Source organism: Cordyceps javanica, chromosome 6 (genome assembly GCF_051103115.1).
Source record: "Cordyceps javanica chromosome 6, complete sequence".
In the NCBI taxonomy this organism is placed as follows: domain Eukaryota; kingdom Fungi; phylum Ascomycota; class Sordariomycetes; order Hypocreales; family Cordycipitaceae; genus Cordyceps; species Cordyceps javanica.
The window spans coordinates 369,930-384,486 of record NC_139300.1 but is presented as its reverse complement, the minus strand read 5'-3'; the positions used below and the strand labels follow the sequence as shown (position 1 = coordinate 384,486).

At 52.7% G+C, this 14,557-nt stretch overlaps 4 protein-coding genes across 4 annotated transcripts; 3 read left to right on the top strand and 1 right to left on the bottom strand.

Annotated features, from left to right (window-relative positions):
- Nucleotides 1–534: 534 nt before the first annotated feature.
- Nucleotides 535–4,485, bottom strand: V2A60_008584 (uncharacterized protein; the record flags this gene model as incomplete). Its single annotated transcript, XM_083259856.1, has 2 exons — nt 535–4,062; nt 4,150–4,485. 2 exons carry the CDS (start codon nt 4,483–4,485, stop codon nt 535–537), a joined length of 3,864 nt encoding a protein of 1,287 aa, XP_083115982.1.
- A 1,727-nt stretch (nt 4,486–6,212) lies between these two features.
- V2A60_008583 (uncharacterized protein) lies at nt 6,213–7,052 on the top strand (the record flags this gene model as incomplete). Its single annotated transcript, XM_083259855.1, has 1 exon — nt 6,213–7,052. The coding sequence occupies one exon, from the start codon at nt 6,213–6,215 to the stop codon at nt 7,050–7,052; it is 840 nt and encodes a 279-aa protein (XP_083115981.1).
- A 1,404-nt stretch (nt 7,053–8,456) lies between these two features.
- V2A60_008582 (uncharacterized protein) lies at nt 8,457–8,813 on the top strand (the record flags this gene model as incomplete). The annotated part of the gene is made up of 2 exons (XM_083259854.1): nt 8,457–8,655; nt 8,713–8,813. 2 exons carry the CDS (start codon nt 8,457–8,459, stop codon nt 8,811–8,813), a joined length of 300 nt encoding a protein of 99 aa, XP_083115980.1.
- A 4,429-nt stretch (nt 8,814–13,242) lies between these two features.
- On the top strand, nt 13,243–14,283 carry V2A60_008581 (uncharacterized protein; the record flags this gene model as incomplete). Its single annotated transcript, XM_083259853.1, has 1 exon — nt 13,243–14,283. One exon carries the CDS (start codon nt 13,243–13,245, stop codon nt 14,281–14,283), a length of 1,041 nt encoding a protein of 346 aa, XP_083115979.1.
- Between the last annotated feature and the right edge of the window lie 274 nt (nt 14,284–14,557).

Here is a 14,557-nt window from a genome sequence, read left to right as displayed (position 1 = left end):
CTCCACGTTCAGGCCCAGTGCATGAGCGCCAAAAAAGAAGAGAAATATAAATAGAAAAGTGAAAAACCAAACTAGTCAAATCTAACAGCGCCGAGTAATAGAAAGTAATTGAATCAAGATTGAGCAACATGCCCCCGTTTCGGGGATCAACTAAACACTACACAAGCCAGCACTGTCTGGCCACGAATAAATAAACAGCCTTCCAAGCAGACACTTGGAAATGTTCCGCCAAAAGATAATGACTTTGGGCAAAGAAGACTTAAAAGATCAGAATCAAGAAACAAAGAGAAACAAAAGACCGCCCCCCATTTGTTACGCCGTGTCATCATCCGTATCCGTTTCCCGACGCACAGCAACGCTTCCACACTCAGTACTATAGTATACCTCCTTCCCAAACCCGTTTCAACGCCAGGTAGAAATAAAAGAAGAAGAAAAAAAGCCAACCAATCAAGGGAACAACGAAATTCAACCGGGAAAAGCAAGTCGTCGTCTTCATCATCAGCGTACATTTTGATATTGAGCACAAATTGTGGATTAGTTTGTAGGCATGCCTTGTTGTGAGACGCGTCGCAGATTTCGCATCATATTGTCGACAAACTCCATAGATTCTCGGCCAGGAACGTCGGCAAACTCTTGCCGCCCCAGCTGTGACTGGACATGCTGCAGCAAGGCAGCTGGTACAGAAGCAGTTGCCGATGGGGCATCATTGAGGTTTACGTTGTAATGAGCTGTCTGCGTATTGCTCAGCACCGAAACATGCTGTTGTGGCGTCGCCGCAATCGACGGGAGAGGCACTGGCGTCGTAGATAATTTTGCCGCTGGCCTCTCATCGTGGGGTCGGTCTGAGATTGTCGCTACCGCCGGCGCTTCTGACAACGATGATGTAGATGCGGGCTGATTTTGCTTCGCTGGCGTGCTGGTTGTCGAGGGCGGTGCGCTGATAGCTGCAAGGAATCCCGGTGGTAACGGCACAGGCGACTCCTTTGCGGGAATCTTGTATGAGATGCTTTTTTGCGGTGGCGTTGCCTTTGCTTTATCCGCCTTTATGAGTGCCGACGCAGCCGTTGGTTGCAGTTTATTTTGTGCCACGGCTTGTGGTCTTCCATGCTGTGAAATAACAGGCTGCGGAGTGGAAGGAGCATAGCTCAGTCGCCGCATCATGTCAGCCTGGCTGCCGCTGGCCATCAGGTTGCCTCTCGCATTGTTTTCGTAGCCATTAATGAAACCACCATAGGTCGCATACGGCGTGCGGTACCTGGAGGGTTCTCTGTTGTAGTGGACCTGGAAGAACTGGTAGGTCTGATACACAGACGGGTGCACACTATACCTAGGCCCCTCTGGTAGCGTATTGTTCCAGGTCACCTGCGCTGGCTGATGTTGCGTGTTGTACGACATTGACATCTGCACTGGGTGCATGCCCGCTGCATGGGGAGCAGATGCATACTGCTGGTGCGTATACGGTCGACCTATGATCGTATTGCCAACGGCCAGTGGGGGGATGTAGCCTCCATTGTACTGCTGGTGCGTATACCCGCCTGACACACCTTGCTGGCGATACTGCTTGTATTTTGGTGCTGCAGCAGGCTTTGGCGGCTTGGGAATAGTGTCCAGGAAATTACCTCTTGGGTTGTGTCGTCGGTTGGCCGCGTCTTCGGTGTATTGCGCTTTGGCTTCAGTAGAGGTGTTGCCGAGATAGTGCCAGATCTGATCTTGCTTGGCAAAGTCGACCTTGACCTGATCCTTGTTCTTCACTTCATCATGCAGATGGAATTCAGCCCACGTGTACCCTTCCGCGAATTCGTCGTCCTTACGCGGCTTGTCGTCATCCTGTCTCTTGGCATTCAGTCGGTTTCTCGCCTTTTCTGACGCAGGCAGCGGAAGGGCATTAGGTGACGCCTTCGGCAGGTGATAATCAGATGGGTCGGGTACGAGCAGCCACTTCCATTCGACCTCGATGCGCTCCCCACTAGGAACGACGCTAACGAGGAACGTCTCTTCGTCGCTGCGGTTTTCGATGACCAAACCAGCAAAGATGTCACCCTTAGCGTATTGAAACTGATAGATCTCGTTACTTTTCACAGCCTTGGCCGCACTATGAATGCGGTCGTCAGCCTCCAACGCTACACTGTCGAGCTTCTTATCCCTTCGCGTGCGGTGGAAGCGGCAGCTAAACTCAAACGCCTGTTCCTTGTACTCCACGCCATCTTGGCCGTAGACAGGAATATCCTGTTCCTCAATGAAGACACCGGCGGCGGCGGCACATGTAGCATGATACGCCCGGGCACACTTCTTCTGCGAGCATTGGAAGCAAGCACCACGCTTGGAGCGACAGAATAGACACTTGAGATCCAGCCTGTCTCTGTGTACGTTGTTGACGTTGCATACAACGTCCTGTCCCTCCACTGTATCGATATAGGTTTCAGGGATAAACAAGGCGCACATTCGGTGAGCCTTGCGGCCGTCATTGGTTGGCAAAACATCCATGCCAACAAAGTCGTTGGGGCAAAGGCAACAAGGGGGGTCGGCCTTTGTCTTGAGGCGCAGGCGGACCTTTTTGATCTTCATCCTTGACCCCTTGCCACCGATGTGTTTGCGCTTCCTCGCATCCTTAAATTTGACGCCGCTAGATGGAGGGGAAGGCAGTCCCGACATGTCTTCGTCGTCGTCGTCTTCATCATCCTCCGTCTCTTCATAGTATTCTGGTGTCGGCTCACCGCGCAGCTTGCGCTCGATTTCGTAGACGTCGATCCAAACACTATCTTGTGCTTGTGAGCACTCGCATCGTTTGGCAATTTTACCCATCGGGAGCCAAGAGTCGAGCGCAAAGTTGACAGCTTCGGCACAGTTGTAGCCCAAGTTGTATCCAGAGTGATAGCCGTAGGGGTATGTGACGACGAATTCGCCGGGATACGAGAGGCACTTGTTTACGCGGATGCCATAGTGTGACAAGAGGTGTTGAGGGGAGATCAGGTAACCTTTGTGGCGCAGAAACTGGCTGCAGGATTTGGCATCCGCCGGCCAGATACTCTTCATTGCCTTTTCGAACTTGGGAGCATCGGCTTGGGAGATGCTGTACCACTGCTTTGGTGCGCCAAAGTGAAGGTAGTTGATGCTATAGAGATCGACGTCCTCGAGATGCCAAGCGAATGTGGCTTTCCACATTCCCAGATAGAGATATGCAGTGTTGACACCAGGAATCTTGGTGCCCAGCACGTCAAGTAGATTAGGCAGCTTGTTCAAATTCCACATGTCGGTAGCGTCGTCGAATAGAGTACCCATCAGGTCGGCGCCATACAAAGGCGGAGCATACGTCAAGGTTTTCCAGTATGCTCTCTCCAACTCCTCGCATCGTTCGGCAGTGTAGTCGGAAATGTCCATCTTGTAATCGAATTCTTTGAAAGCCTCCTCATCAATGGCAACAGAGCCCTCCCGGCGGCCGTTCTTCCTGCGTGCTGAAACGGACTGCGTCTTTTCTTTGGCAGGCTTGGCGCCTCCCATGCGTCCGCCCATGCGCCCAGGAGCAGGAGCAGGAGCAGGTTCTTGTTCCTGTTCATGGTCTGGCACATCATTCTCGACGGAGTTGATGACCTGAGGCTTTTCATCTTTAGGTTCTTCGTTCTCAGGCTTTGGTGACACGGGCGTCATCGGACGCTCCTCGGGCTCAATCGCTGCCTCTTGCTGCCTGCCCTTGTTCTTGGCAGGACGCCCGCGACCGCGCTTCTTGGGTGGTGCTGGCGTCTTGGGCTGTTTCGGCGCAGCGGGTTTTGCCCTCGGAGGTTTCGGCTTGTCCGTATTGGCTCGTCGCTCGCCTCGGCGCGCAGGCGGCTGGTGTTCGCTCTGATCGCAGAGTTGGCGCCACTGAGGCAGGTTGTACGATCGACCGTGCAGTATGTTGACCTGTCTGTAGGTTCCGTTGGAGCCCATGATGTCTTGCTTGATGGGCTCGCGAACGCGGATCTGTTTGACCAATTCGTCGAGCTTGGGTTGAGCATCCTTCCATTCTTGTGGCGGGATGATTTTGATGATGCCAGACGTCATGCCGTAGCTGTCAACCTTGTTCATCTGTCGCAAGTCGCATGGTTAGCCAAGGAGGATTGGTTGGGCGGGCGGTGCAGAGTAGCGCGAGCGGGAGGCAAATGGCAAACGCACGAATTTCTTAAAGTCCTTGAACTGGTCCATTGTCGGCTTGAATACGGGCACTGTGCCAGACCAGTGGTCCGGCAGCACCTCGCCGATGTCATGCTGCTCGTCCTCGGCGGCAGGCGGCTCGGCCGAGGCGCTGGGACCGGGAGGAGCGCTGTCGAGCACGGGCTCATCCTCGAGTTCGCTGAGCTCGGAGTCGCTCGCGTCGGATTTGACTGCGTTATTGCTGTCGGGCGGCGAGTGCAGAAAGTCTGGCGGCAAGTTATTCGAAGCCCCGATCTGGTCCTTGGGAGGCTCGGCCACGGGCGCGGGCGGCTCCGCGGCGACAGTCACGGCGTCCATGGCTGCTTAAAAAAACGGGGGTGGAGAGGAAAACGAGTGGCGGTTTAAAACGAGAGCGAGAGGTGAGAGGGGGCGCGTTCAGGCGGCAGCCTGGAAGCTATCCATCCGAGCGAAGAGCCTAAGAATGCGCAAGCGCACGAGACTGGTTGCGGGTTGTGTGCGGCGAGAGTAATCAATCTGATAGCAGTCTTGGTTGATGGGATGGGCGGTGCTCGTGGTGGTGCTGCAGGTGTGTTGCTCGATCTGGGCCTGGCCGGGGTAGTGCAACGCCTTGGTGGATGAACTTGGGCGAGAAGACAGCGAGCGACAGGGAGAGGACAGCCACAGCACGAGCCACGGCTCATGATTGGTCGAGGTCTTGTGTGGTGGAGCATTTTCTTCTTTGGGTCGTCCGGCTGACTCAGTGAGAGGAGCTTCCCGTTTTGGTTTAGCGGCTTCTTTCTACGGCTGAGCAGCATCATCAGCACCACTCAATTTCAGCGTTGGCACGTACTGATAACTTAAGTTAACGAGGGACGTCGCGAATAGTCCCTCGCTGACCCTTTATTCCCCCGGCCGATGCGAAAGATCTGATAAGCAAATGCAAGGCGACAGCCAAGCAACGGCGCTACCATGTGCTTACACCCGATATCATTCACTTGGCTGTCTATGGCGCAACCAGCAGCAACCAGCAGATGCAAAATTCAGAGAATGATGAAAGGTCAAAAATGTTTCTTGCAACATCCTGTGGCAATGCACGGAGTAGCCATTTGCCATTCTTCTTTCCAGTCATCTCCCTGTCGCAGCGGTTAGGCTGGGCGGGCCAGTCTCAGAGCAGATACGAGCATGAATTATAATAGTAGTACGGAGTACTAATCTAACTTTGCTAGAGTCTTGCCCTCCAAATTTCGGCTGTTACTTGTCATGCATATCACACAAGTGCTACTCGGTAGGTAGACCGTCTCGGGCAACGGTTAGTTACCCGTCGTACTTGGGGGTCCTCGTCTTACCATAACACGTACTCGATCAGCGACACGTCGTGGCAAAACTCTGCCCCCCGGAATCTATAACTCTGCCGAGAGATACAGCTTCTCACGGACCACAACGCTGTCCACGTAACAAATTGCCACTTATTAACGAAACACTTACTTCTACTAATCTGTAGCCTACTAGGTAGTTATACCTTCTCGCCTATCAACTTGGTAATGTGTCTCAGCTTCCCAGTCTGATACCGTAATACACTGGTAATATATAATACTATGCTTGCAAATATCCAGCCAAATACCAAAAAGATCAGCCGACCATCTTTTCAAACATTACGTTGCAAGAGTTAGAGGCCTAGCTCGTTGGGCCAGAGTCCACAGAGGCGTCGTGACGTCATTGTATGCCGCATTTTAATTGTGCGCTGGCTGATTGACATGATTTCTTCCCCTAAGGGACAAAAGCACATTCGGGAATTTGAGAGGCATTAAATTACCACACCGCCTGTCTCCTATTAAAAGATGTCGGGAATATGACGTTGTGTTGAACCCTGATTTGGGCGTGCCTGGGCCGAAATTCCTCTCCTGTCTGCAAAGCTCTCGTCCAACATATAAGCACAGCGCAAGTCCCCGCGCCAAGATTGAATTCAGGGCCAAGCTTTTTAGTTGCCGTTTAGACAATCCGCTTTAACTTTAATTATCCACTGTTGACTACTCAGTAAAGGATTGCCTCTTCTTGGCTTCCCCAAAAATATCCATATACAGCAAATGTCATCCCGGGGCCGCCGTCACAGCAACCCTCCGCCTCCACGCTTCATCCGCGCCCAGAGCCCGGGTCCGAGTTACCCTCAAAGCGGAAGATTCCGCCGCCGTGACTTTGACGAGGACCCGCCGGCCTTTCCTCGAGAAAGCTTCACGTACGACACAAGACCGCCGGTGACCTTTGATCCTGGTCTTTATCATCGCCGGTCGAGCGTGCCGCCAGACTATGACGAACCAACGCGAGGGCGACACCGGCGGCGCGAACCTCCGGCCGAATATGATAGACCACGACGCGCCATGACGGCCAATTATCGACCTCGATCACCTGCTCGTACGAGAGCAGACAGAGATGATAGGCGGGGGCCGTCAAAAGCTCGCAAGGAGCCCTCGAGGAGCCGGTCGGTGGCGTCCTCGTCGCAGCGAGACAAAGACAAGGACCCCATCCGCTCTTGGTGGCAGAATCCCCTGGTAAGAACCTGCGCCATCACTGCCTTGTCCACAGGACTGTCCGCGGCCCTAGACAACCGCGGCGACCCGGGTCTCTGGAAAGGGTCCAAGGGAGCCAAAGTAGCCGTCGCTGCCGTCGGCTCGGCAGTCGTGGATGGTTTCCTGGGCTCAAAGCACCCTGGCGGTGCGAGGCATACGGTCATGAAGAAGGGCGTGGACGTAGCCCTAGACAAAACTGAGGAGATGAAACATAAAGAACAAGACAAAGTTGAGCAGAGGAGGTCACAGCGTGATAGGCGACATAGCACGGGACGACAAAGCACGGGGAGCCGCCGAAATCACACGAGAGGCTCTAGCCACGGGAGAGAGTCTAGCAGTCGTAAGCGTAGCAGGCATTAAGACAGATGTTTCTTGCACAATCCTGCCTCATGTTGCCGCAGTCTTTCAAGAACCAGCAAATAAAAAGCGATCAAATTATAAATAGAATCCACGCTAAATAGGAAGGACAGGAGGGACAAGACGATTAGCTACGCAGTCGCGATCTATATTGATATACTGCCTTGAGCGTAGTGCACCATGACGAGCAACCTGCTCCCGGTTTCGGATTTGTGCACTCTAGGCACACTTTATCAAGAGTCATAGTCGAAGGCGTCGAAGCCACATCCGCTATGCATGTCTGCTCATTTTCCGGTGTCAGTAATGAATCGTTGCCTTGCTGCAACCGCGCTTGTCGGCGCGCCACCAACTGTGGTATTGTACTATCTTGCTAGCGGGCGACCGCCAAGTTAGTCTGCCAGTGATTAAACGGCTAAGAGAGGTACCTGCAGTAGAGCGGTGGACTAATCAGAGGAAAACTTGGACAAACAAAAAGCCGCCGTACGGTCAGGGTATATATCTGTACTTGGGGTAAGAAACCGCCTAGCTCGTAGAGGACTCTGATCTGAGTGCGTGAGGCTAACGCCGCCAGCCTCCTTGAGACAAAGGTAGAGGAGTAAGTAAGTGGTACTTGCCGACCAGAGAAAAAGACCCTTAAAGAATGACGAGACGTAATCGACGTCCTCGCCCGAGTAACTACTACTCGCTAGCTAGCTAGCTAGGTAACAAATAACGGAGGGAAAGACATTTGGGCCGCCGTTGGCTGATCTTAGCTAACCAGGGCCTATGAGATCGGGAAGGTTGCAGCTCATTGCCTCCATGCTCTGCGATTTTGGTCACCCTTGTCCGCTGATTTGACGATATAAGTAGAGCAGCTAGGGTTGTTGTGTGCCAGGTAGGTATGTGCGTCGTTGTCACTGAAGCAGCTCTTTTGCCTGCGCATCGCTCAGTAGGAGGAGTTTTAGTGCAGTCGCACTGTCAATGGTAGAACAGTCATTCGAGCCCGACGGGCATCACTCTCCAAGCCACGCTGCTGGCGATGAAGGCGTTGGGTAAGGAGGGCGCAGAATGCCGTGGAATGGCCAACCTAGTCGCCCTAGTGAAGAATCCAAAGCCAGCGCGCGCCACAGGAATTTGCCACATGGTTACAGATGTCAACCAGAGCCGAATCAAGCCTTAGTCGGGAAGATGATCAGCTGCACACGACACGACGAAATCAATGACGTCTGCCAGCCAAGCTGCTCCTTTTCTGATACAAAAGCGCAGATATTGTTCCTGTGTAAAAGTACAACGCTTTCGATGCTCAACAATTTAACTCGGCCGAATTGAAACTGCTCCCAGACAGCCAATTACTTTGAAAAGCATAAAAATCTTTGTACATTCTCTGCTATTAATCCTGGGAGTTCGAGGTATCAACATCCTGGCAAGATGGCCGTCACCACCGCGATTTCCGACCTATTTCACTTCGTCTACGAGTGCATCGCATCTGTATTCAACGGCATCTATGGTCTCATCCACGGCTTGCTCAGCGCCATAACCGGGCTGCTCAGCGGTGTCCTGCACGCCGTCGGCAACGTGATTAGTGGGGTGGGATCTGTGATCAACTCCATCACTGCATTTGTTGCTGGTACGTTGAACAATATTGTAAACGCAAGATGCGGCAATTGCTAATACTAGGGCCAAGGAAACATCGTCATTCTCGCTGCTGGCGCGGTGTTGGCATTCTTCCTCCTTCGCTCTACTGCGACAGGCCAACGGGCGGTGCAGAAACCCACAGCGAAATAATGCGGCGCTTATGCCCGACGGGCAGCAATGTTTAAATACATAATATAACACTGTGTCACACGAGATTGTTCGCTAAGCATCCTAGGAGACTTTCCTTGAAATCCAATTTTGCCAGTAGCCATGCAGCGAGCAGAAACGAGTGCGGTATCATCAATGCCCTCTACACATGGTTAAGAACACCCAGAAGCGGGCAAAGACCAGCGTCTGACAACAGCCAAGCCAAAGCTTTCCTGCAAACTTGGCCTTATAGCAAGACGATACTGTAGAAACCCTGGGGCAGCCGTGATTTTTGGCTCAACTACAGAGATCCAAAATTGTCTTGGTGGTTGACGTTGACCAGAATACTGTAGAGGTCCCTGGCAATTCGCCCTCTAGACGTATTCGCCTATGTCGTCTAAACACACAGAAAACACTAGTTAGCTTCCCATGGTTTCCAAAATTGGAGTGAAAAGCTTTAGTGACTGGGGTTTTTGCCTTTCTGGGGGTTGTTGCGTAGCATTCAGCACCACTAGCGCTGCTCTTATAGATCTGCAACAGATCTGATCCTACGTACAATAGTGTAATCGGCCACTTTATTATGCCTCTGGTAATTTTCCTCTCTGCGTCTTTCAGGGCGCTGTCCATTCATATTTCTATTCGAACTTCAAATCTGACAGGTCCTGATGAGAATCTCGAGTGTATACTACGTCCTGCCAAGAACACTTTACCAGACAGGCTTCTCACTAAGCCTGTCTAAGCCACGGTCTGATGCCTCGGGATGGACGCTATCCGAACAAACCTTCCGGCTGGCCCCAGAAAGGCGCGGCATATCCCCCGGCTGGCGTGCCAATTCCCCATCACAGACATGCAGGGGTCTAGAAGCCACATCGAACGTTTCTCAATTGCTTTTTGAGTTGTCACGTTTGGGGGGTCATCTTGGCATCCGCAAAACAGCCGCAATTGTGCATAATTGTCTCAGTGCGGTTAACACCAGTAAGGTTAGCTAGCTCCATGACCTTCGCTGGAGGCTGCGGGAGCAGGCATCTCATCATACAGACGTAACTACTGCTATCTGATTCTTTCTTGGGTTCCTCGAAGCCATGCTCCTTTCATTTTACGCGAGCACGCCGGAAAGGCCGCTTGGGAGAGCGTGCCCCAGCTCGCAGCAGGGGAGGGCGAGCTACCTGCCAACTCCAATCTGGGCAGCTCAGTTACCAGGGCGCCCTACAACGCTGGTCAAGTGCCTGGCGATACCTCTTGGCGCGCCATGATGCAAGCCTACATCCAAGGTGCGCGACCCCAGAAAGGGAAGGCCAAGCGCCAGTGATGGGACGAGCTTGCTATATCAGTGCCATCCTCAAACTCCAACTATTCATGTGCGGAGAGGCCACCCATCTCGAGTCAGCCCGAGCTAGCACGACGATGGTTCGTCATGCCAGCTCTATTGCCGAGCTGCATAGCATGCACGTGGCAAGGGAGGGGACCCCGGGGGCCAACTCACGCCTTGTAAGGACTGATCGGCGTGCCAAGGAAACCGGCTTCGACCGGCATCTACGTACGTTTCAGCGTCTTCTGGGAAGACGACAACTTACTCATAGGCTTGCCTCCCGACAATTGACTAGCGCCTAATAGCCGACGGGTGCTGCTTCGATTTCCTTGCCTCCCATGAGAACAGAATGTCGTGTCGTGGGATATTGATTTCACTACTGTGCTCCTGTAAAACTTACCCTCCCTGCCATTTTCACTGCCGACAGCTCGCCCTTCCTCTCTCACGCCGGTGACATCGCCTTCCGCCTCTTCTTTCTTGGCCACCCGCTCGCAACCTCATCCTCAACCCTCAGGCACGATTCGAATGCCCCCCTTTCTTTGTACTTCTATCTTTTCTTCACACTCCCCCTCCCCAATTTTCTTTGTTTGTGGCTAAGCTGGGAATTGGAGGCGGTTCCGGCATTTCGAGTCAAGGGCTCGCTGTGTAAGTGGCGATTCGCCGAGATGTGACAGGCTCGGCCCCTTGCGGTAAGGCTTGGTGTTATGCATAAATGGTTCGATGGATTTAGTCCTGTGTTGTGTTTTGCCTGTCGGGGGTACCGATCGGCCATCCAAATATAACGTTCTCGGTCTCGCCAGCCAGTCGGATCCTCAGCCTCTCGGGTGTCGCCCAAGCGACCTTCATGTAACAGTCGGCATGGCTTGGCAGTGTCGGAAACTGCATCGAAGTATTAATATCCAAGCTCTAAATAATGAAAGCACGTTGAACGGTGGTAAATTCGTCGCTTCAGCCGTGGAAAGGTCTCCCATGACTCGTGGGCGCTGCTTCATTTCCTCCGCGGACTACGCCCCATACTCGGGTCTGACATCTCCGGCACGCAACATATTCTTCTCCTATAGAGATTTTATGAGGAGGCTCGGTAAATCTGTGTGTGCTTTGCTTCGCTTTCGACAATAAGCCCTACATCAATGGCAGTCACTCACTCGTATATGAATTCACTGTTCAGCGTGGCAACCACATTGCACACCATCGCCTTGAGCACAGTTCGTTTCTGGCTCTTCTGTAGTTGTTTTACCCAAGTATAGGTCTTTATGGAGTACAGAGAGTCAGAATTTGTATGGTCCTCCGCTTCACAGCTTCACCACCGCTTTGCACGTGTACCAGCTAATAATAAACAACATATAGCGCTCCGACAAGGGCCCTTGCCTGACACGTCAAGGGTCTCTATATGATGCATTAAAGCCATGGCTACACTTCTTGTACGTGTGTATGCTCTTAATAGACGATAAGACAATTATTCAGCAATGATGGTCTGAGTTCTCGGCATGCCGAATGGCACGAGTCACCTTTTGCCCTTGCTAATGCCCAGATGCTGAGTTTTCTCGTAGTCGCTCTCAGGGCACTTGCTCACAGCCCATCAATATCATTTGTGCGCTTTTCCAAAGTCGATAGAGATCGCCATATAAATCCTAGTAGCTTTCACACAACGGGTTTTTACCATGGTAGGTAAATTACGACGTTGAGTAAGTGTAATCCGAGGAACTGAAAGAGGGAGACTTGGATTTTTTGGAACATTCTTTCTATCTGGATAGGTATGGGTAAGTACTTATTATAGGAGGGGTGCCTTGCTTCGTGTTGGGTCAGGGCTAAATATAGTATAAATAGTGAGTTTCTTGACGTAGCTCGGTTGCGTGAGGTCATCGCTAACTCGATCATCGTATGGCAATGATGACCATGATGAGGATAATGATGATGATAATGATAATGATGACGACGAAATCGATAAGGATAGCCTTGGTGGCCTCTAGTTAGATCGCCGCTGCAAAGGAATAGCGGCTAGGCTAGCGGTTGACGAGTCGAGACGTTCTCTCTGCAAGTGGGATCACGAGGATCGCGTGTACTTTGTATATGATTCGTATTAAAGAAAGGACACCCACGATGGTTTCTTCTCGACGGGAGCAGTAGAAATAGAATTTCGGGGGTTGAGTCTCAAGCGGATACTAGGCTAGCACGATGTACTGCGTGACCGAGTCACACGGGAAAACAAAAACTCAGCATCTGGACATTGGATCGCATACAGTTCGAGAAAAAGGCTTTAGGTCTCTTATCATGATCATTGTGATATATCTGGACCATTCGAGTCTGGTCAACTGAGCCGTCAATCAGGCCATTTGATTCAGCCAAGTATGGCATTGCTTGGAGCCAGTCTTTCGAGCCTGAAACCAGGCCTCGTACTACGCTATATGCTGGAAAACTTAATAGGTCGCCACGTGGGTGCTCATATTGTGTCGGTATTCAAATCGGCTTGTTGCTTGTGCCAGGGGTAAGAGCGACTTCGTCATAGTACAGACTCCCTAAGCACAGACGCGACAGGACGGCTGCTTCGATGCCATATAGACTTCTTTCTAGAGCATATATACAGTGTAAATCAGCTTGGACTCAAACAAAGAACCTCCAATCGCCGCTCGCCTAAGCTATAGCTGGCGGTTGCAACATGTTGACCTTGCGAATGGTGGCATTCCGTAAAATTGGCAAAAACAATTCTGCAGATAGGCCAAGCAAGCTTGGACGCATAACATATGCTGAAATTTCTTATACCATGCCAAGCAATAGCGTATTCTCAAACAAGTCCCTTGAACTAATGCAATATCAAGCTACCTCTGAGGCAGTGCTCCTGTCACTAGGTATATAAAGACACAGGTTTGCCGCTCTTTGTCTCGAGAAAAAACAAGCAAACCATCACTTCATTCTTTTACCCAGCTTCGAAGCTTCTCCCATCACTCGTTGAACACAAAACTCACAAACCTCTTTTACAACTCGTTTACCACTCGCTGAAAAGCACTCACCAGACTCACACTCTGCTGTACCAATCACTGGAACAGTACTCTTTTCTCCATTGACCTCACGTCGCCATTCTCTCATCACCAAGCTTCTTGTTTGTGCAAAAACGATCGCTTCAAGATGCAGCCCTCTTTCCTCATGGCCCTCATGACGGCCGGAACTCTCACCGGCCTGTCCATGGGCTCCCCGCTCCAAGGACGCCCCAAGGGTTGGTGTCAAAACGCGGACTGCAGCAAGGTTCCGGCGCCCTACACACGCCGCGGCGTCGTGTCCGTCCGCGATGACCGCTGCCAGTACTCGTGCCACCTGCGCAGGGTGCGCGAGGCGGCGGAGAAACGCGCCAAGGAGGCACCGGTCGACCTGGGCATCGTCCCCAGCACCGCAGAGATGACGGTACCAGAGCCGGGCAGCGCGGAGCCGTCTGAGGAGGACAAGAAGAAGCGCGCCGTCGAGGAGATCAACGTGCCCGACGAGCTTCAGGCGGGCAGCGCTGCCGCCTCCATCTTCGGCTCCAACCCTGGCCTCTTCCGACGCGCCGGCGAGGCGGCACCGCAGGTGCCCATCGGCCAGTTCGACGTGGCCGTCACCAACATCCCCCGCCGCAGCGAGGGACCGTGCAAGTTCGCCGTCGACGCCAGCCCGAAGCCCGAGGAGTCCGGGGCCGGCATCGTCTGCCTCGGCTCCGCCGGCCAGGCGATGATGAAGGGCATGACGCGCGGCACGGTGGCCATGTTCGCGGCCAGGCTGGCCGTCGAGTACGACCGCAGCTGCGAGCTGACGGCCGACACCAAGGCCTACGTCGAGGGCCAGCAAAACAAGTCGGTCTCCCCGTTCGATCCCAGCAGCACCGCCGAGGCGAGCGCCGAGGTGCTGGGCCAGGGCGAGCAAGTCTTTTTCCTCAGCTGCGGCGCCGTGTTCCAGTACAAGCCGTTGGCCGGCTCCTCCGGCGATGCTGTCGCTCCTGCGGTCAGGATGGTTCGCGACGCGCGCGGCTTCGTTCCCCTGGTGGCCGAGTCGATTCCAGCATCCGTGTTTCCTGCAAAGAAGCCTAGCAAGCGCCAGGAAGGCGGCACGGCTGTTGGCATGATCTATGACGCCTCCAACCCACCTCCCTGGCTTCAGGCGGCCCAGGCCGAGGCTGCAGCTACTTCCAAGCCGTAATTGGACCTGGTACCGCCTCGTTTGATCTTTGATTGAGCTTGCTGTCGCTTTGCCTTCTTTCGGATGAGAGTAGTGCCGAATTTTCGCATGCTTTTTTGTGTCCCCTTGATTGTGCTTGGTTTGCTTGTATAGAAGAAAAAGACAAAAAAACTGTAAAATGAGAAAAGCAAAGAGTAGATAGTGTCTTATACTTTCGATATAATATACTATTCCACCATCTTAATTTCTCTGTTTTCATTGTGTCGGATTGAGGCCAACGAGTTCAGAATGGTCC